At 46.4% G+C, this 21,060-nt stretch overlaps 1 protein-coding gene across 3 annotated transcripts in view; it reads right to left on the bottom strand.

Annotated features, from left to right (window-relative positions):
• The window catches only part of sycp3 (synaptonemal complex protein 3), a 140,017-nt gene that overhangs the window by 118,292 nt on the left and 665 nt on the right, over positions 1–21,060 (bottom strand). For all 3 annotated transcript variants that reach the window (XM_086011680.1, XM_086011681.1, XM_086011679.1), the window contains exon 2: positions 9,575–9,720. In XM_086011680.1, the coding sequence (XP_085867806.1) occupies positions 9,575–9,707 (133 nt within the window). In that variant the 5' untranslated portion in view covers positions 9,708–9,720. The remainder of the gene's footprint in view (positions 1–9,574; positions 9,721–21,060) is intronic.

Here is a 21,060-nt window from a genome sequence, read left to right as displayed (position 1 = left end):
TTGGCGGCCACCCTCAACCAGGCGGGGCGGCCCGTAGCTTTCTTCTTGAGGACCCTCCAAGGGCCCGAGATCAGACACTCCTCCGTGGAAAAGGAGGCCCAAGCCATCGTGGAGGCAGTGCGCCACTGGCGCCACTACCTAGCCGGCAAACACTTCACCCTACTTACCGACCAGCGGTCGGTAGCGTTTATGTTCAATAATAAGCAGAGGGGGAAGATCAAAAATGATAAGATTCTTAGGTGGCGGATCGAGCTCTCCACCTTTGAGTATGACATCATTTACCGGCCAGCGGCCCTTAACGAATCCCCTGACGCCCTCTCGCGAGGGATGTGTGCCAGCGCCACCGGGGATCGGCTACAGACCCTCCACAACGACCTCTGCCACCCAGGGGTCACGCGGCTGTTCCACTTCATAAAGTCCCGCAACTTACCCTACTCGATTGAGGAAGTTCGGTCTCTGACCAGGAACTGCTGCACTTGCGCTGAGTGCAAGCCTCGGTTCTACCGCCCAGATAGAGCCCACTTAATCAAAGCTACACGGCCCTTTGAGCGGCTCAGCTTAGATTTCAAGGGCCCCCTCCCGTCCGTCGACCGCAATGTTTACTTCCTGAACATTGTGGACGAATACTCCCGGTTCCCATTCGCCTTCCCCTGCCCAGACATGACCAGCGCCACGGTCATTAAATGCCTCAACAGCCTGTTCTGCCTGTTCGGTATGCCGAGCTACATCCATACGGATAGGGGGGCGTCCTTCATGAGTGAAGAGCTACGCCAGTACATGCTGTCCAGGGGGATCGCCACGAGCCGTACCACCAGCTACAACCCCCGGGGTAACGGTCAAGTGGAGCGAGAGAACGGGACAGTATGGAAAGCAGTCACTCTAGCTCTAAGGACCAAGGGCCTCCCTATCTCCCGCTGGCAGGAAGTCCTCCCAGATGTGCTCCATTCGATACGGTCGCTATTGTGTACTGCCACTAATGCCACGCCTCATGAACGAATGTTTGTCTTTCCCCGGAAATCCACCTCGGGCGTATCCATGCCGTCATGGCTCTCCACCCCAGGTCCGGTATTCGTGCGAAGGCATGTGAGGGGCCACAAGACGGACCCTCTCGTGGAGCCAGTGCACCTACTCCATGCCAACCCCCAATACGCATATGTCCGGCACGCCGACGGAAGGGAGGACACCGTGTCCATAAAAGACGTCGCCCCAGCCGGTAACGACAACAACCACGACAATAGCAGCAACAACGATCACAGCAACTCTTACCCACCCACTACTCTTTCATCACCCCCGGAAGAACATCGACCAACGGCACCCCCACCAACTACCCCTTCAACAACCCTGGCGGCACCCCCGGCAGAGACCCAGGAGGCCACCGGGGACACCCAGCCGACACCCGCGGCACCACAACAGCCACGTCGGTCGCAGAGGACTATCAAACCCCCGAACAGACTAAATCTATAGAAGGGGTGAATGTGATGAAATATTCCATTCATCACTGCCTGTGACTGTGGTTGGTTTCAGTTTCATTTCCCTTACCTCTGTTCCGTTTCCTCACCATTGTATTGTACTATGTGTAGGGCTCCGCCCATACCTGGCCCATTGTATTGTACTATGTGTAGGGCTCCGCCCATACCTGGCCCCTATGTAAGCTGGCTCAGCCTGCAGCACATCCAGTACGGCAGAGCTCTGGATGGAAGATACCTCTCTCCTGTGTGGTTACCTTCTAAGTCAATAAAAGCCTTGTTTTGTTTCGCTAACATCGAGTCTCGGATTTATTGAGGCACATCATTCCCCTAACAGCTTTTTCTGTACCACTTTGGGCGACAAACCAGAGTTTTTTTTTAAATTTAAAAGCTGTCTTACTTAGTTAGTTATTTCCCACCATCCTCAGTACCGATTCTGATTCAGTCAATTGTGTGGAACACCTCAAGCATTTGTCCTTGGACTAATCTACATGTTTGTCTGTGCAGATATACTTTTGGGTGAATCTTTGAGCACATAAAAGGCACGATCGTGCTAGGTGATGCAACACATACCCACTCTGGATAACCAATGTCAGCATCAAGCATTTCCAACTCTGATAAAGCAGAGCCAGATCCAGGGTAAAGCTCCTTTACTTCCATCTTAGTTTGAGTTTCAGAAGAGCACCCCCTACTGTATCTATGACATTTTTTTCAATTTCTAACATAAACCAACCTTGTTATCTCTTTTGTGTAATATTGCCAATATAGTCCACACCTACTAGGAACTGGGTCCGGGACACCAAAACCTCATTCACATAGGACCGTCACATTCACAAGAAAGGCAAGTTTGAGTCTATCAGTTGGTTACAATCAAATCCAGTCCCCAAAATGAGCTAACTCTGCACTATATACAGAGTGGTCTCGAGAGTCCAAAGGTACTGCACCTGTAGGTGATGTGTGGCGTAACATTATGTGACTAATTAGGTACAATGATGCAGCACCTAACTGAGCCCTTAATAACCCACTGGGGTTCCTTTATAAAGAAACTCACGATTACAGCCTCCCAGAAACCGAACAGAACTGTAAAACAATCTGAATTCAATAGCGGTAAGTTCTGAAAAGATATGTGCAAAAGTTGTTAGAATCTGTCCGCTAACTTTGTGACCGTGGCCCTGCAGCTGAACAGTGTTAACGAAAAGGAAAAATATGCACCAAAACCACAACAGTGGGTCTTTGTGAAAGAATATGTGCACCAAAAATGCAGCAGCTGCCAAATCACTCCCTTGCTCGTCCAAGAGACTCAAAATCACTAAAACAGATTGCCTGGTCATTATCACATTGCCGTTTGTGGGAGCTTGCTGTGCGCAAATTGGCTGCTGCATATCCTACATTACAACAGTGACTACACTTCAAAAAAGTACTTCTGTAAAGTGCTTTGGGACATATAGTAATCTGGGATGTTATGATTAAGATTATCCACCAGGTGGTGCTGTAGCCAATGCTGCGGCTAAGGTCAGGGGTTTGCTTCCTGTTAAGGTCAGGGGTTTGCTTCCTGTTAAGGTCAGGGGTTTGCTTGCTGTTAAGGTGAGCAAAGGTGGAATGCCAGGATGCAGGCCGGTATGTTTGCTACTCTGTTTGTTTAATAAAGTACTCGTACTAGTTCTAATATCTAGCCTCTTCGAGTTCCTTGTTTCACTACATGGATTTATCACATTTGGCGACGAGGTAAAAAGGACCTGAATCAAGCAGAGAAGTCTGCCAGGATGTTTAAACAACAAAATCACGAGCTACAGTTAGCTACCAGTTGGAAGAGAGCATGGCTGCCACGGTAGGAACGGTCTCCGCTTTTGATATTCAAGCACAAATCTGGGATCAATACTGTGAAGTGTCATCTCAGCACTCAGAGAGGTACTACAGAGATTGGAGAGGGCAGGGTTACGACTCAAGAGAAGTGCACTTTCCTGGGGAATGAGGCCGTGTTCCTGGGACACAGAGTGGATGCCACCAGGCTCCATCCACTTAAGAAGAAGGTACAAGCACTGCAGGATGCCCCTGCTCCTACCAATGTGGCTGAGTTAAAAGCTTACCTGGGACTGTTGAACTATTATAACAGGTTTTTACCAAACTTGTCAACAGTGTTAGCACCTCTTCACAAACTACTGCGCAAGGAGACACAGTGGCAGTGGGGAGAGGAGCAGGGGGTTTCATTTGAACAGTCCAAGAAACTGATGCTGTCGTCGGATGTGCTGGTTCACTACAATGCAGAGAAAGTCATCATTCTCTCTTGTGACGCTTCACCTTACGGGATGGGGGCAGTTCTTTCACACTGCATAGAAGATGGAACTGAAAGACCAATAGGGTTTATGTCCCGAAATCTAACACCAGTGGAAAAAAACGATTCCCAGTTAGACAAAGAGGGGTTAGCAGTCATGTTTGGGTTACAAAGGTTCCACAAGTACATATATGGCAGGAAGTTCACCATATGCACTGATCATAAACCTCTTCTCTCTCTTTTCAATGAAATGAAGACAGTTCCACAGATGGTGTCACCCCGGATCCAGAGGTGGGCCGTGATGTTGAGGGCATATGAGTATGTCATCGTCTACAAGGCGGACAAGTACCATGGGAACGCAGATGCCTTGAGCCATCTTCCACTGCCAGGCACACCTATCCGTGCAGCTCCAGAGGACAGAGTGTTGATGTTGGAGGACACTGACACGGCACTTGTGACTGCAGAGCAAGTAAGAACATGGACAGGTAAAGATCCAGTACTGTCTAGAGTTTGAGAATATGTGGTGAGGGGATGGCCACAGCATCCGGAAGGGGCTGACTTCACACCCTACAGTGTCAGGAAAACAGAGCTGAGTGTGCAGGATGGTTGCGTGTTGTGGGGAGCACGAGTGATTATTCCACAGCCAGCACGACAGTCTATCCTAGAGCAACTACATCAGTGTCATCCTGGGGTCTTGCGTATGAAAGCCTTGGCTAGGAGTTACTTGTGGTGGCCAAAGCTAGATGAGGAGATAGAAAATCTAGTCAAGACATGCAGCACTTGTCAGGAACACCGGAAGGCACCAGCAGCGGCTCCTCTCTACCCCTGGGAGTGGCCGGATAAACCATGGAGAAGATTGCACTTAGGTTATGCAGATCCATTCATGGGGAAGATGTTCCTCATAATCATTGATGCACATTCCAAACGGATGGATGTTTATCCTGTAAATTCTGCTTCCGCCACTACTACTATAGACTGCCTGCGTCGGAGCTTCAGTAATCAAGGGCTACCGGAGATCGTGGTAAGTGACAATGCCACTTGTTTTGTGAGTACAGAGACAAAAGAGTTCGAGAAAAAATGGCATAGTGCAGGTGACCTCGGCTCCATATCATCTGTCCTCAAATGGACTTGCGGAGAGAGCCGTACAAACATTTAAAGAGATGATGAAAAAAAGTGCAGAAGGGAGTTTAGCAGCCAAAGTGTCACGGCTTCTGTTCAGCTACAGAATAACACCTCAATCCACCACAGGACTCTCTCCTGCTGAGATGTTATTAGATCGTAGACTACGCTCCACTCTTGACCTTGTCCACCCAAACCTAAAAAGGAAAATGGAAAACAGACAAAACAAACAAAAAGAGAACCATGACAAAAGAACAAAGAGCTGAAGTTTTGGAGAAGGAGATGCGGTCCTTACCAGGAATTTCAATTATGGACCCAAGTGGATTCCTGGCTTCATAGACTCAATGACCGGTCCCGTATCATACAAGGTCATGTTGGGTGATGGTAGGGTAGTACGCAGACATGTAGATCAGATACTTACCAGACAAGGGGAAATTGAAATGAAGGTTCCAGATGCAATGGCTGAGGACAGGTTTGCCCCCAGTTATCCAAGAGCATCTGTGGTGCCACCACCAGGGACAGAGACAATTCCACAGGAACCCATTCGTCAAGAGCAAACCATCGTTGCAGAGTCAGATACTCTGAGCACTGCTCAGGAGCAGCTGGTGGCTTCACCACAAACAAGCAGGGACTTTACTGTCAGACGTTCACAAAGGGCTCACAAGCCACCAGAGAGATTGATACTGACCTGTTAGATTCATCAAGTATGGAACATGGTGAAGGGAGACTTCTTATGTGACCCTTAGGAATGGTTGTTTGTTAAGAAATTCATACTGAAATCTTAAGGGAGGAGGGATATAATAATCTGGGATGTTATGATTAAGGTTATCCACCAGGTGGTGCTGTAGCCAATGCTGCTGCTAAGGTCAGGGGTTTGCTTCCTGTTAAGATAAGCAAAGGTGGAATGCCAGGGTGCAGGCCGGTATGTTTGCTACTCTGTTTGTTTAATAAAGTACTCGTACTAGTTCTAATATCTAGCCTCTTCGAGTTCCTTGTTTCACTACATGGATTTATCACAGGACATATGGTGGTCGTGAAAGGCGCTATATAAATGCAAGTCTTTCTTTCACAGCATAGGAGGCCATTTGGCCCATCGTACCTGTGCCGGCTCTTTGTAAGAACTATCCAATTTAGTCCCACACCCCAGCTTTTTCCCCCATAACCCTCACGTACATGTCCAATTGCCTCTTGAAAATTCCTATGGAATCTGATGCCACCACCCTTTCAGGTCGATGTATTCCAGATCTCAACAACCCTCTGTGAAATATTTCCTCATTTCCCCTCTAGTTCTTTTGCCAATTATTTTAAATCTATGACCTCTGATTACCGACCCACTTGCCAGAGGAAAACAGTTTCTCCCTACTTACTCTATCAAAGCCCCTCATAATTTTGAATACCTCGATTAGGTCTCCCCTTAACTTTCTCTGCTCGAAGGAGAACAATTCCAGCTTCTCCAATCTCTCCACATAACTGAAGTCCCTCAACACTGGTATTATCCCAGTAAACCTCCTCTGTATGCTCTCCAAGTCTAGAATTGTACACAATAATCCAGCTGAGGCCTAACCAGAGATATGTAAAGGATTAGCATGACTTCCTTGTTTTTGTATTCAATGTCCCTACTTACAAAGCCAAGTATCCCATACTTCCTAAAGTGCGGTGCCCAGAATTGGACACAATACTCCAGTTGAGGCTGAACCAGTGTTTTACACAGGTTCATCATAATTTCCACACTTTTGTACTCTATACCTCTATTCATGAAGCCCAGGATCCCGTAAGCTTTTTTAACAACTTTCTTAACACCCCTGCCGGACTCAAATCTAAACAAGGGGTGAATGTGGTAAACCACTTTTATCGTTCACTATCGTTACACTATAGTTATCACTGTTATATCGTTACTCTATGGTTATCACTGTTCACACTGTTGTATCACTATACGAGGTCGCCTCTTGTCACGCTGTTATACCTGGGCTGACCACTGCTGACTCCGCCCATGGCTCCACCTATCTGCCCAGGTATAAAGGTGGTCGACTGGCTGGCATTCCTCCTTGTTGGATCCGATCACCCACGAGGGTGGGCTCTGTTATTTAGCCAATAAAAACCTATAGTTACTTTCTTAACTCGTCGCTTTTCATTGGATGAATTGATAGGTATATCACCCTGCCACCTTCAACTATTTGTACACATATACTCCTAGATCTCTCTGATCATGCATCCCCTTTAGTGTAAGAATTCGCAATAATTTACAGTTCTGAAGATCAGTTTTTTTGATTAAAGAATCCCTGGGCGTTGTGCTTTTAAATTTCCAGGGATAAAAATAGCTGTCACCACATGGCCGAAGACAAAGGACAATGCTTTTTTTACAAAGCAATTGAATGCTATTAGCATTTGTTTCTATATCGAGTGGATACATCTAAACTGCAGAAGAGACTTTTGTATCTTGAATGGGATCCGTTTAAGAATTGAACGGGTCTAAATCACCTAGCATTCTGGACAATAGAGCAGTTGTATTTCCCTTTTGTTTCAGCCCAGGGAGCTCCGGAAGACACATTAACCCAGTCTAACCACTCTGAGTTAGCCAATCACAGCTTTCTCTTGTGTATTGGACCCTTTGGGCGGGAAATTTTGCACACAGCCCTTGCAGGGCAGAACAGCAGGACCTCACCAGGTATAAAGATAGCTGCTGAGAAGCTATCTCTCTCTTTTACTTCGCTGGACCACAGGTGAGCCGGGTGTTCTGACTCCTCAACAAGGCAACCTAGCAGGAGTTTGGGGTGGTGATTTGAGGGTAATTGCTAAGATTGTTTAAGTAACATTGGAGCCATTTTATCCCTCGTTTTCGCCGTTGCAACCCCCTGTTATACACTTTTACTGCATTTACTGTGTTCCTGTGGTATAGTTTATCATTTGATTGTAGTTTATTTAGGTAATAAAACTTGATTTTTCTCTCATCCAAACCACTTGTCCGTTTTAATATCATTAATTATAAGTTCCTCCACTCAGAACTGAAGGAGGGGTAGCGATTCGAAACCGCTGTTTGTAAATTGGTTTAGAATGCAGCAGCAAAAGCCTGCTGACCAGGTGAATTACTGTAATATTTCCTCTCTTCATTCTTTCAACCAAATGTATCACATTGCATTTTTCAGCGTTATGTTTCATCTGCCACATGTCCGCATTAAATTGCATCTGCCATCTGTCTGCCCATTTCACCAGTCTGTCTATGTCCTCCTGAAGTCTGCTGCTATCCTGCTCACTATTTAAATGTTGCCAAGTTTTGTATCATCCGCAAATTTCAAAATTGTACTCCCTATATCCAAGTCCAGATCATTTATATATAAAAAGAAAAGCAATGGTCCTAATACCAACACCTAGGGGACCCCACTGCATCCTTCCCTCCAGTCAGAAAAATATCCGTTCACCACTACTCTCTGCCTCCTATCCCTTAGCCAATTACGTACCCAAGTTACCACGTGACCGTTTAATACTATTTGCTTCTATTTACCGAATATGTCTGTTATGTGGTACTTTATCAGATGCCTTTTGAAAGTTCATATATACATGTACTGCACTATCTTCATCAATCCTCTCAGTTACTTCAAAGAACTCAATCAGGCTCGTCGGGCATGATTTGTCTTGAACAAATCCGTGCTGGCTGTCCCTTACTTAACCCATGCTTCAAGTGAGAATTAATTTTGTCCTTGTCCTGAACGTTTAAAATGGAAACTGAGCCAGCAAGTTGCAGCACAGTCCAACGAAGCACCAGACCAGATCTTCCCTCCCCAGACCACAAATCCATCCTTCACCGAGCAGGAATCAGAGCCCCACTCCTCCCTTCATAGAGAAAATAACGTGCCAATGTCTCACTCAATGGTCAAAGTAAACAGAAACCTGTGAGCAGTAGCATCCTCCGCTGCATCGAGCGACTATGCCCAAACAAGAACTGAGCTAGTTCACCCTCTTGAACCCCACCCACAAAACATGGGACAAAACATCTACATTTTCTCAATCTCTCCACATCCCCCCACAACTCTGACCCTACTGAACAAAAATTCTGTCACTTAGATCCTCAAACACCTGCCCCACTTAGCAGATGTTCCAAGAATGAACCATAAAACCACAAACCCTCCGTCCCTCTCCTGATCATAGGATCCTTAACTGGACCACAAACCCCTCCCCCACTAGATTTGCCCCCATTATTGAGCAGAGAGACAGCAATTCTTTCACATCCCAGCACTGAATTCCCCCTCCCACCCAGAGCAGATACCAGGGGAGAAATTGGCTAACCCTCGAAAACGGGCATGGGGATCAGGGCGTCAGAACAGTTCTGGCGAAGGGTCATCGACCTGAAACGTTAACTCTGTTTCTCTCTCCACAGATGCTGCCTGACCTGCTGAGTATTTCCAGCAGTTTCCGTTTTTATTTCAGATTTCCAGTATCCGCAGTATTTCGCTTTTGTGTTCGGCAATTGTTAATCTTAGGTTCTCTATTCCACACACAGCACCATATAAGGGTATAGGCTGATTGTAGGCCACTCGGTATGCTTATGGAAACTGTTTTTTTGCTATAAACACAAACCAGAGGTGTTGGGAGAAAGCCCAAACTATCACCTGGTCATGCTCAGTAGCTGCAATGATGGATGTTGCTGGGCCGCTCACTTGAACAAAATGAAGCTTGAGTGTAATTCAAACTTCTATTTCTAAAAAACGTAACTGTGCTTTACCTAGCTGTTCAGTCTCATAGCTGCTCCCCAACTTTTTCTCATTTTCTTCATTGAACTCATACAGTGAATCATAGGTTGCTTTCTCCTTCTGGTTTTTAATAGGATTTCTTCGCCCTGTTGCTTTATGAGCCATATTTCAATCAAACCTAAGAACAAGTAAAAAGGTACAACATAATTTTTAAGATACTTCGACAATGGATGAAAAAGAAAATCCAAAAAGCAATGGCACTTTTCAAAAATAGTTCCAAGAGTCAACTCATAACGACAGAGAACCCCATGGTCATTAGCTTTACTCAATTTTTAAGTAAAAAGTTTTCTTCAGCTAATTCAGACACTAGATGAGGTATCAGAACTCAAGCCCTGGTATTACAGTAGATGGACTGCATTCTCAAACAAATTATATAAACGGCCATCTTATTTCTAGGAATATTGATGGGCTGACCCAAGGAAAATTACAGGGAAGCAGCATATATACTGACATTTTCAATATCCCGGCATTCATTAATTACAAAGGAATTTCTCACTGAAACTTTAGACAATACATTAAAACCAACATAAGGACAATGCTTTAACAGTACCCATCTCCTGTTTCAGTTTGGCTCATATCAAATTAATGAATTATGCCATTATATGGTATCCATATTCCTGCTGCCTTATTCCCTTATGTTAGCCTTTGTCAGCAAGGGAAATGGTAATCAATATCCTGCCTGCTGATACTATCTGCCTACCGGACTTTCCTTTCTCCACTGAAGACAATGAGCTGCTCCATCTGGCAAGTCCCGATGAGAGTGTAGTGGAATTTGAATGCGAGTCCAAGTGGAGAACGTAATCCTTTTGAGCATTTCTGCATGACTAATCAACTATTCTACTACCGAAGCTTTAATGCTGACAACCTAGTTACCATGACTGGGTCACCTTGGCTCAGCTGAGTCTTCCCGAGTCAAAAGATTCTAGGATTCTTTGGATGAGATGTTAAACGGAGGCCAGTCTACACGTTCCTGCAGATATTAAGATCCTCATGTCCTATTTGAAGGCAAACAAGGCTTTTTCCCACTGCCCTGGTCAATCTTCTTCCTTGAACCACCACCAAAAACAGATCAACTCGTCATTCGCCAGATTTGCGCAACCTTGCTGTGCAAAATGTGGCTGCCACATTTGCCGACACATCAGTCACTGCAATTCAAAGTTTTTTTTGCATATGACGTGCTTTGAGACATGAGGGCGCTATAAGAACATAAGAAATAATAGCAGGAATAGGCCATACGGCCCTCAAGCCTGCTCCGCCATTCAATAAGATCATGGCTGATCATTGACCTCAACTCCACTTTCCCGCCCGATCTCCATATCCCTTGATTCCCCCAGAGTCCAAAAATCTATCTATTTCAGCCTTGAATATACTCAAAGACTCAGCAGTCACAGAGAATTCCAAAGATTCACAATCCTGAGTGAAGACATTCCTCCTCATCTCGGTCTTAAATGACCTACCCCTTATCCTGAGACTATGCCCCCTAGTTCTAGATCTCCAGCCAGGGGAAACAACCTCTCAGCATCTACCCTGTCAATCCCCCTCAGAATCTTATGTTTCAATGAGATCACCTCTCATTCTTCTAAACTCCAGAGAGTATAGGCCCATTCTACACAATCTCTCATCATAGGACAGCCCTCTCATCCCAGGAATCAATCTAGTGAGCCTTCGTTGCACCGCCTCCAAGGCAAGTATATCCTTCCTTAGATAAGGAAACCAAAACTGTGCACAGTACTCCAGGTGTGGTCTCACCAAGGCCCTGTACAATTGTAGCAAGACTCCCTTAGTCTTATACTCCAACCCCCTTGCAATAAAGGCAAACATGCCATTTGCCTTCCTTATTGCTTGCTGTACCTGCATGCTAGCTTTCTGTATAAATACAAGTCTTATTATTACAAAAAGAAAATACTGCAGATGCTGGAAATCTGAAATAAAAACAGAAAATGCTGGAGAAACTCAGCAGGTCAGGCAGCATGTGTGAAAAGAGAAACAGAGTTAACGTTTCAGGTCGATGTAGTGCATTTTGGTAGGAAGAATAAGGAGGCCAGATACTGCTTGGAGATTAAGGGCTGGATTTTGCCGGCGCTTAGAGGGCGAGTTTGGAGGCAGGTCAAAGGTTAAAATCGTTTTGATTGACGGCGGGTTGCGATCCCACCGACAACCCGCCTCCAAACAATTTTCCCAAGTGTCGGGTCCCCAATTTGCACATGGACCCGACACCTAGCGCGGGAAGAGGATTAAAGGCAATTACCTGCCTATTAACAGGTAGTTGCTAGTAGTTGACAGGCTATTTTTGAATTTTGACGCTTCTGCCTTGGGTTTCCCAACGCCAGGTAAGTGTGGCGTGTTGCAAGTCTGCTGTAATGTTTCTGGATTGATGACAGCTGCAGAAGTGGTGTGAAGGATCCAATGTTGCACTGGTGAGTCTTAGAGGTAAGAAAATGTTGGGAAATGCATTTTTAATACATTTACACATTTCTTTAGGTTACAAGTTTTGAGATCCATGTCTGGTGCCACCTCATTGGGAGAACCTCTCTCACCAGTGACAGATCGCTTCTGTCACCTCACCTGCAATCTATTCCAGCCTATGGAGGGAGTCATTGGAGAGCCTGGGTGCAAGAGCTCACCTTTGTGCAGTGATTGTCAGTGTTTGCAGCACCTCAATGCTGTCAAACACCGAGAAATCAACCATCAACAAAAAATTGTGCGTGATCCCTTTAAGGAAACCGGCAGATGATACATCATCAAATGACGTCATCTGACTGGTTTCCTCTTAATTGGCCGGCAAGCCCTCAGGGCGGGCTTAACAAGGTCAATCAACGTAAAATCACGTCTGTGGGCCGGATGCAGCTGGGACGGGACTGGAAGCCGGAAACCACGTGACCTGCACCCAACCCGCCGCCATTGATAAAATCGTGGCCCACGAGTCTAAATGGGGTAGAGGAGCAAAGGGATCTGGGGGTACAGATACACAAATCATTAAAAGTAGTGAAACAGGTCACCAAGGCCATGAAAAATGCAAACAAAGCACTGGGGTTCATTTCTAGAGTAATAGAATTGAAAAGCAGGGAAGTTATGTTAAACTTGACTAGAACCTTGGTTAGCCCACACTTGGAGCACTGTGTACAGTTCAGGTCTCCATATTATAAAAAGGATACGGAGGCACTGGAAAAGGTTCACAAAAGATTTACTAGAATGATACCAGAATGGAGAGGCTATACCTATCAGGAAAAATTGAACAGGCTGGGGCTTTTTTCTCTATAAAAGAGAAGGCTGAGGGATGACCTGATAGAAGTCTTCAAGATTATTAACGGGTTTGAAAGGGTACACGTAGAGAAGATGTTTCCATTGTTGAGACCACCAAAACTAGAAGCCATAAATATAAGATAGACACTAATAAATCCAATAGGGAAATTAGGAGAAACTTCTTTACCCAGAGAGCGGTTAGAATGTGGAACTCACTACCACAGGGAGTAGTTGAGGCGAATTGCATCGATGAATTTAAGGGAAAGCTAGTTAAACACATGAGGAAGAAAGGAATAGAAGGATATGTTGATGGAGTTAGATGAAGTGGGGTGGGAGGAGGCTCGTGTTAAGCATAAACACGGCATAGACCTGTTGGGCCGAATGGCCTGTTTCTGTGCTGTACATTCTATGTAATTCTATGTAAATATGCCAGGAGGAAAATAACATCTGTAACAGCATTCTTCATTCTATACGATTTTGCAATTGTATATTGTGTCAAGTAGCGACCGCATTAACAAGCCCACCCATACCTCATATAAATGCACAAAACTCCTAACTAAAGGGCTGTAACACTTCCTCAGAACTTGATAGCATGAAGGGGACATTAATGGGCTAGAAATTCGGTGCCTTAGCGCCTCCTGTTATCGCCTCCGGGGGACATTTCTGCCCCCTGAAGCATCGCCGGGCAAAAACAACACCAACTTCAGGGAACATGCATCGGGTGACTGGCCGCTTCGGGGGCGATGCTTAAAGTCGAGGTGGCTGAGGTATGTAAAAAAAAAACTTAACTTTTTTGATCCGTTTTTTTTCGCGGGTTCCGGCCCGCGATCGATCAGCCCAGCACTCTGAGTGAGTGCCGGGCGGATCGGATCGCGTGGGTTCGCCGCTCCCTTGGTGGTCCAGGTATGTGCCCTTTCTTTTGCAGAGCCTGTAGCGATGGCCCTTCCCTTTAAAGGAGGGAAGGAGCCTTCCAACGTGGCAGCGCTGCACGGCCCAGTGTGAAGCGCTGCAGGACTCACCGCCCCGCCTGCTGCCGATCGCACTCCAAGAGGGAATGGAGGGCTTGATTTAGCGCTGCACCTCTCTCTTGGAGTGAGAAAACCACATTTTTTAAAAAGTGCCTGGTACTAATTTTCCAAACTTTTAAAAGTTATTGCACCCCCATTGTATTTACCTGGTGCTCTGGAGAATGCCACAAGGTAATGAATGTCTGATGAGTTCAGAATTATGCAGGAGAGGATGATTTATTCAGAAGGTTTAAGAGGGACACCCAAGGCATTTCTCTTGCTCATTCGGTGACTGTCTACAATTATGTCATGCAAAAGAAATCAATGATGGATTTGCACTGTCACATTTACAAATTACTTTGGGTTTTCTTCCTTACTTGTTCAGATAGAACATTGTAATGTTATCCAATCAGTTTAGTTCCAAAGGTATTGACTGAAAATTACAAGTACCTTAAGAAAACATGTTATAAAAAGTCCCTTACTCTACATGCCTTTAATGATGTATTGGTCACCAGTGTTATTGCAGGCCTTAGTCTGATGTGCCCAACATTCAGGGTGCTGTTGGAAACACTGATCAACTAGGATCCTCTTGTGGATCAAAATCTAAGATAGCATTTTTTTTAATAAGACATATTTTAGACTGTGATTTGTGACTGTTGAAAGCTCCAAGAGACCAAAAATGTATTTATTACCATAGTTAGAAATGGGATACTGTCAAACTGTTTTGATGTTCCCATTCTTCTGAAGAGAAAGGTAGATCCAGCAAAACTACAAAGATCTGGGTGGGAATTAAAAGCCTAAGAGCCCTTAACTTGTGCAAGACGTTCAATCCCTTGGATCAGCAAATGTAGTTGGTCTGGTCAAAGATAAACACCATTTGCACATGGGGAAGGCAACAGTCATTTTATAGAAGTTCAAGGAGCTGTTGTCAGCGTGAAGGAAACTTCAGTTCTGAAACGGCTTCAACTAAGAAGAACCTGTATTCAAACGCTTTATCCTGAGAACAACCTAAAGCGCTTTATAGCCAAAGAGATAACTGTTGAATTTCAGTCACTGTTAGGAAGGCCAATACAGCAGCCAACCTGCACACAGCAAGATCTCAAGAAGCAAACAAAGAACCCAATAATCTGAATCTGTTTTTGATGGTGGTGCCTTGGGATCTTTCACACCCGAACTACCAGATAGGGCTTCATTTTAATGTCTCATTCAAAAGATGGCACCTCTGACCATGCAGCATTCTTTCAATACTAAAAGAAAGCCATCAACAAGGTCAAGTCTACATTCCTCCTCAAAAAAAACTGACAAATCTCTGGAGACACTGATAAGGATACATAAACGCTTTAAGGTAAGTCTGCCTTACATCTATCATTGATATGGTGCGATCCAGGGGGGTCATTTTACAATGGGAATGGTAGCATAGTGGTTATGTTACTAGACTAGCAATCCAGAGATATGAAGTTCAAATCCCACCATGGGAGTTGGGGAATGTAAATTCAGTTAATTAAATAAATCTGGAATAAAAAGCTAGTATCAGTAATGGTATCACATGAAACTTCCAGATTGTCATAAAAACCCATCTGGTTCACTAATGTCCTTTAGGGAAGGAAATCTGCCATCCTTACCCAGTCTGGCCTCTATGTGACTCCAGACCCCCACAGCAATGTGGTTGACTCTTAACTGCCCTCTGAAATGGCCTAGCAAGCCACTCAGTTGTACATAACTGCTACAAAAAACAATACTGCAGTGGTTCAAGAAGGCAGCTCACCACCACCTTCTCAAGGGCAATTAGGAACAGGCAATAAATGCTGGCCTGGTCAGTGACACCCACATCCCAGGAACAAATAAAAACATTTTACAGAGAAACTATTTCCTCTGCTCGGTGAGTCCAGAACAAGGAGGCATAATAATCTTAATATTAGAACTAGTCCACTTTAGAAGTGAAATCAGGAAGTACAGGCTGTGGATGCTGGGACAATTGAAATTTTGAAGACTCCGATCGATAGATTTTTGTTGGGTAAGGGAATCTAGGGATATGGCAAAAAGGCGTGTAAATGAAACTGAGGTACAGATCAGCCATGGTCTAATAGAATGGTGGAACAGGCTTGAGGGGCTGAATGGCCTTCTCCCCGTTCCTATAAAATGCTGGCAAACGTTCTTTATGGTGAAAGTGTGCACCATTTTCTTTACACAGCGATTTGTTGTGATATGGAATGCACTGCGTGAAAGGACGGTGCAAGCAGATTCAATCGTAATGTTCAAAACAGAATTGGATAAATACTTGAAAGGGAAAAAAAAACAGGGCTATGGGGTAAGAGCAAGACAGTGGGATTAATTGGGTAGCTCTAAAGAGCTGGCACAGGCACGATGGGCCAAATGGCCTCCTTCTGCGCTGTATCATTCTATGGTTCTATTTGCTCTTAAAAACCAGTACAATTAAATATTTTACAGACTGGTCTACAATGCCTCACTCAAAGTTTTTAAGGGCACTAGAAAATAGTCTCTTGTAACAGTAGACATGTTTGTGACAACAATAAATAGACCCCCTCTTTTGAGACACAGGAGGTACTGAATTCACTTTCTTTGGAAAGGAGTCTCTGAATAGAACAGGATAACTTTTCACAATTGTTTTAGGTCCCAGGAGTCTGACGTGATTTCACTCAAGAACGGGTAACTGTGTGTTTGCCCTTAATTTCTTGCTGGTGATGCGACCAGATGGGACCTATCATGGTATGGGGCCTATCAAGCGACTGCACAAAGGCTCGAGACCTAGGATAGTTACCAAACTGCTGTCAGAAACTGGAGAACAGGTTTCCTTGAAATGGAGATCGGCATGTATGAATTGAAAGCACGAGGAATAGAATTCCATCATTAACAGTAATTATAGTTTGGTCTTATTATCACAAAGAAGCTGGGTATGAGACTATATGGAATGGAGCATCTTTAGGTCTCTATTTATTCCTCCATTGTAAATCAAAAAAATTTGCCACCTCCCTGTGTTAGATCAGACAGTTGGGTCTGAATATTATGGAACTATTCCTGGCAGCAAAGTTACGTCTCTACAAGTTGCTGGATTTCTAGGCAGATAATACATTGGCCTGTCTTCAGCACTGTGAGATCAACCATTCTGCCTCCTAAACTAGAGAGCTCAAGTAATCTGGCAATGTAGAAAAAATCCAATATAGTAGCATTAATACAGAAAAGGATAAAAATATTCTGATGCATTTCAGCCAAGTTAAAGAAAGAAAACAACTGCACCAACAGTTTTCATTCTTCGATGTTATCCCTCAACAGCAGGTGTAGAAAACCAGATGCAAGAAATTATTATACTTTCTGAATAACATTCATTGTAATATTCATTCCATCTCAGCAAGGACCAATACTTGGAACTCCAATTGACAAAACCATTTTGCCCTCCGAGTCATTACATTAAGCACATTTTAAAAAGTTATAATAAACCACAGAGCAAGCCCAAGTAGTTGAATCTAATTAGTCTCTTCCGCCTGTAACAATTAGCATTTTCTGCCCCCTCAGTGACTACAACTTCCCCAATGTAACTGACTCTCCCCCCGTACCACTCTCTCTCCCCCGTACCACTCTCTCTCTCCCCCCCGTACCACTCTCTCTCCCCCCATACCACACTCTCTCCCCCCGTACCACTCTCTCTCTCCCCGTACCACTCTCTCTCCCCCCGTACCACTCTCTCTCCCCCCCCGTACCACTCTCTCTCTCCCCGTACCACTCTCTCTCTCCCCGTACCACTCTCTCTCCCCCCGTACCACTCTCTCTCTCCCCCCGTACCACTCTCTCTCCCCCCGTACCACTCTCTCTCCCCCGTACCACTCTCAATTCAATTCAATTCAAATCGCTTTATTGGCATGACAAGGTGCATCTTATGTTGCCAAAGCATCGAAAAACATTCATGGTTGTACACAAAAATACAGATCTATCCATACAGTGTATAAACAGATATATCCCTGAGTGTATAAATATACATTCATATAATTTGTATATACTCTTTTCTTATATTTAGCGGTTGTCCCTCTGTTTATGGCAAGCTGTAACATAGTGTGCCGCTAAGGTTACACAATTTCTCTCTTCCCCTAGTAACATAGAAACATAGAAGATAGGAGCAGGAGTAGGCAATTCGGCCCTTCGAGCCTGCTCCGCCATTCAATGAGATCATGGCTGATCGTCCAAACCCTAGCACCCGGTCCCTACACCGACAGCCATCCCACCCAAGCCCTATCCCCATAACCCTGTAACCCCACGTATTTAATTCCCCCTAACACTAAGGGCCAATTTTTATCATGGCCAATCAACCTAACCCGCACATCTTTGGACTGTGGGAGGAAACCGGAGCACCCGGAGAAAACCCACGCAAACACGGGGAGAATGTGCAAACTCCACACAGTCACCCGAGGCCGGATTTGAACCCGGGTCCCTGGCGCTGTGAGGCAACAGTGCTAACCACTATGCCACCGTGCTGCCCTAGGTATGGGAGTTTTTGGTCGTCATTCAAATTTCTGAATTCCGGGCATATTTTTGTGAATTTTGGGTAGAAATTCTCCCTTATGCCCTGATATTTTCTACAAGCTGTGAGGAAGTGCATCTCTGTCTCCACCACTCCCTGACTGCAGTGAAAGCATATCCTGTCCTCTCTTGGTAGCCGGGTCTGCCTCTGTCTACCTTTTTCGATCGCCAGGCTATGTTCACTAAGTCTGTACATTGTCAAGGTTTTTCTCAGTTTGCTATCCTTTGCCATGGTCAGGTAATCAGCCATGTTGTATTGTCTGTTTAGGGCCAAGTAGCAATTGAGTTTGCTTTGGGTTTTTGTTGTTTCTGTCCAATATGACAGATATTTTTCCTTTTGCTTAGCGACGATTGTGTTGGGTCGAATTCTTTGTGTTACGCTGTCACTGTCCTGGGGCTGGTTATTGTTAGTAGTGTTAGTAGTTACTTCACTGAGTCCCAGGACTAGTTGACTGAGGGTATTCTTCTTTATGGTCCTCTCTTGGCATTTCTCTCTCCCCCCGTACCACTCTCTCTCCCCCCGTACCACTCTCTCTCTCCCCGTACCACTCTCTCTCCCCCCGTACCACTCTCTCCCCCCCGTACCACTCTCTCTCCCCCCGTACCACTCTCTCTCCCCCCGTACCACTCTCTCTCCCCCCGTACCACTCTCTCTCCCCCCGTACCACTCTCTCTCCCCCCGTACCACTCTCTCCCCCCGTACCACTCTCTCTCTCCCCGTACCACTCTCTCCCCCCGTACCACTCTCTCTCTCCCCGTACCACTCTCTCCCCCCGTACCACTCTCTCCCCCCGTACCACTCTCTCTCCCCCCGTACCACTCTCTCTCTCCCCGTACCACTCTCTCTCTCCCCGTACCACTCTCTCTCCCCCCGTACCACTCTCTCTCCCCCCGTACCACTCTCTCTCCCCCCGTACCACTCTCTCTCTCCCCGTACCACTCTCTCTCCCCCCGTACCACTCTCTCTCTCCCCGTACCACTCTCTCTCTCCCCGTACCACTCTCTCTCCCCCCGTACCACTCTCTCTCCCCGTACCACTCTCTCTCCCCCCGTACCACTCTCTCTCCCCCCGTACCACTCTCTCTCCCCCGTACCACTCTCTCCCCCCGTACCACTCTCTCTCCCCCCGTACCACTCTCTCTCTCCCCGTACCACTCTCTCTCTCCCCGTACCACTCTCTCTCCCCCCCGTACCACTCTCTCTCTCCCCCGTACCACTCTCTCTCCCCCCCGTACCACTCTCTCTCTCCCCATACCACTCTCTCTCCCCCCGTACCACTCTCTCTCTCCCCGTACCACTCTCTCTCCCCCCGTACCACTCTCTCTCCCCCCGTACCACTCTCTCTCCCCCCGTACCACTCTCTCCCCCCGTACCACTCTCTCTCTCCCCCCGTACCACTCTCTCTCCCCCCGTACCACTCTCTCTCTCCCCGTACCACTCTCTCTCTCCCCGTACCACTCTCTCTCCCCCCGTACCACTCTCTCTCCCCCCGTACCACTCTCTCTCCCCCCGTACCACTCTCTCTCTCCCCGTACCACTCTCTCTCCCCCCGTACCACTCTCTCTCTCCCCGTACCACTCTCTCTCTCCCCGTACCACTCTCTCTCCCCCCGTACCACTCTCTCTCCCCCGTACCACTCTCTCTCCCCCCGTACCACTCTCTCTCCCCCCGTACCACTCTCTCTCCCCCGTACCACTCTCTCTCCCCCGTACCACTCTCTCTCTCCCCGTACCACTCTCTCTCCTCCCATACCACTCTCTCTCTCTCCCAGTACCTGTCACACTCTCTCTCTCTCCCAGTACCTCTCACACTCTCTCTCTCTCCCAGTACCTCTCACACTCACTCTCTCTCTCTCCCAGTACCTCTCACACTCTCTCTCTCTCCAGTACCTCTCACACTCACTCTCTCTCTCTCCCAGTACCTCACACTCACTCTCTCTCTCTCTCCCAGTACCTCACACTCTCTCTCCCCCAGTACCTCACACTCTCCCCCAGTACCTCTCACACTTTCTCTCCCAGTACCTCTCACACTCACTCTCTCTCCCAGTACCTCTCACACTCTCTCTCTCTCTCTCTCCCAGTACCTCTCACACTCTCTCTCTCTCCCAGTACCTCTCACTCTCTCTCTCTCCCAGTACCTCTCACTCTCTCTCTCTCCCCCAGTACCTCTCACTCTCTCTCCCCAGTACCTCTCACACTCTCTCTCTCCCCCAGTACCTCTCACACTCTCTCTCTCTCCAGTACCTCACTCTCTCTCTCTCTCTCTCCCAGTACCTCACTCTCTCTCTCTTTCTCTCTCTCCCAGTACCTCTCACTCTCTCTCTCTCTCTCCCAGTACCTCTCACTCTCTCTCTCTCCCAGTCCCTCTCACACTCTCTCTCTCCCAGTACCTCACTCTCTCTCTCTTTCTGTCTCTCCCAGTACCTCTCACACACTCTCTCTCTCTCTCCCCCAGTACCTTTCACTCTCTCTCTCTCCCCAGTACCTCTTACACACTCTCTCTCTCCCAGTACCTCTCACACTCTCTCTCTCTCCCAGTACCTCACTCTCTCTCTCTCTCCCAGTACCTCTCACTCTCTCTCTCCCAGTACCTCTCACACTCTCTCTCTCCCAGTACCACACTCTCTCTCTCTCCCAGTACCTCCCTCTCTCTCTCTCTCCAGTACCTCTCTCTCTCTC

The sequence above is a fragment of the Somniosus microcephalus genome, chromosome 18 (assembly GCF_052327205.1).
Source record: "Somniosus microcephalus isolate GS21.2 chromosome 18, FLI_Smic_1.0, whole genome shotgun sequence".
In the NCBI taxonomy this organism is placed as follows: domain Eukaryota; kingdom Metazoa; phylum Chordata; class Chondrichthyes; order Squaliformes; family Somniosidae; genus Somniosus; species Somniosus microcephalus.
This window is presented reverse-complemented; position numbering and strand designations above follow the sequence as displayed.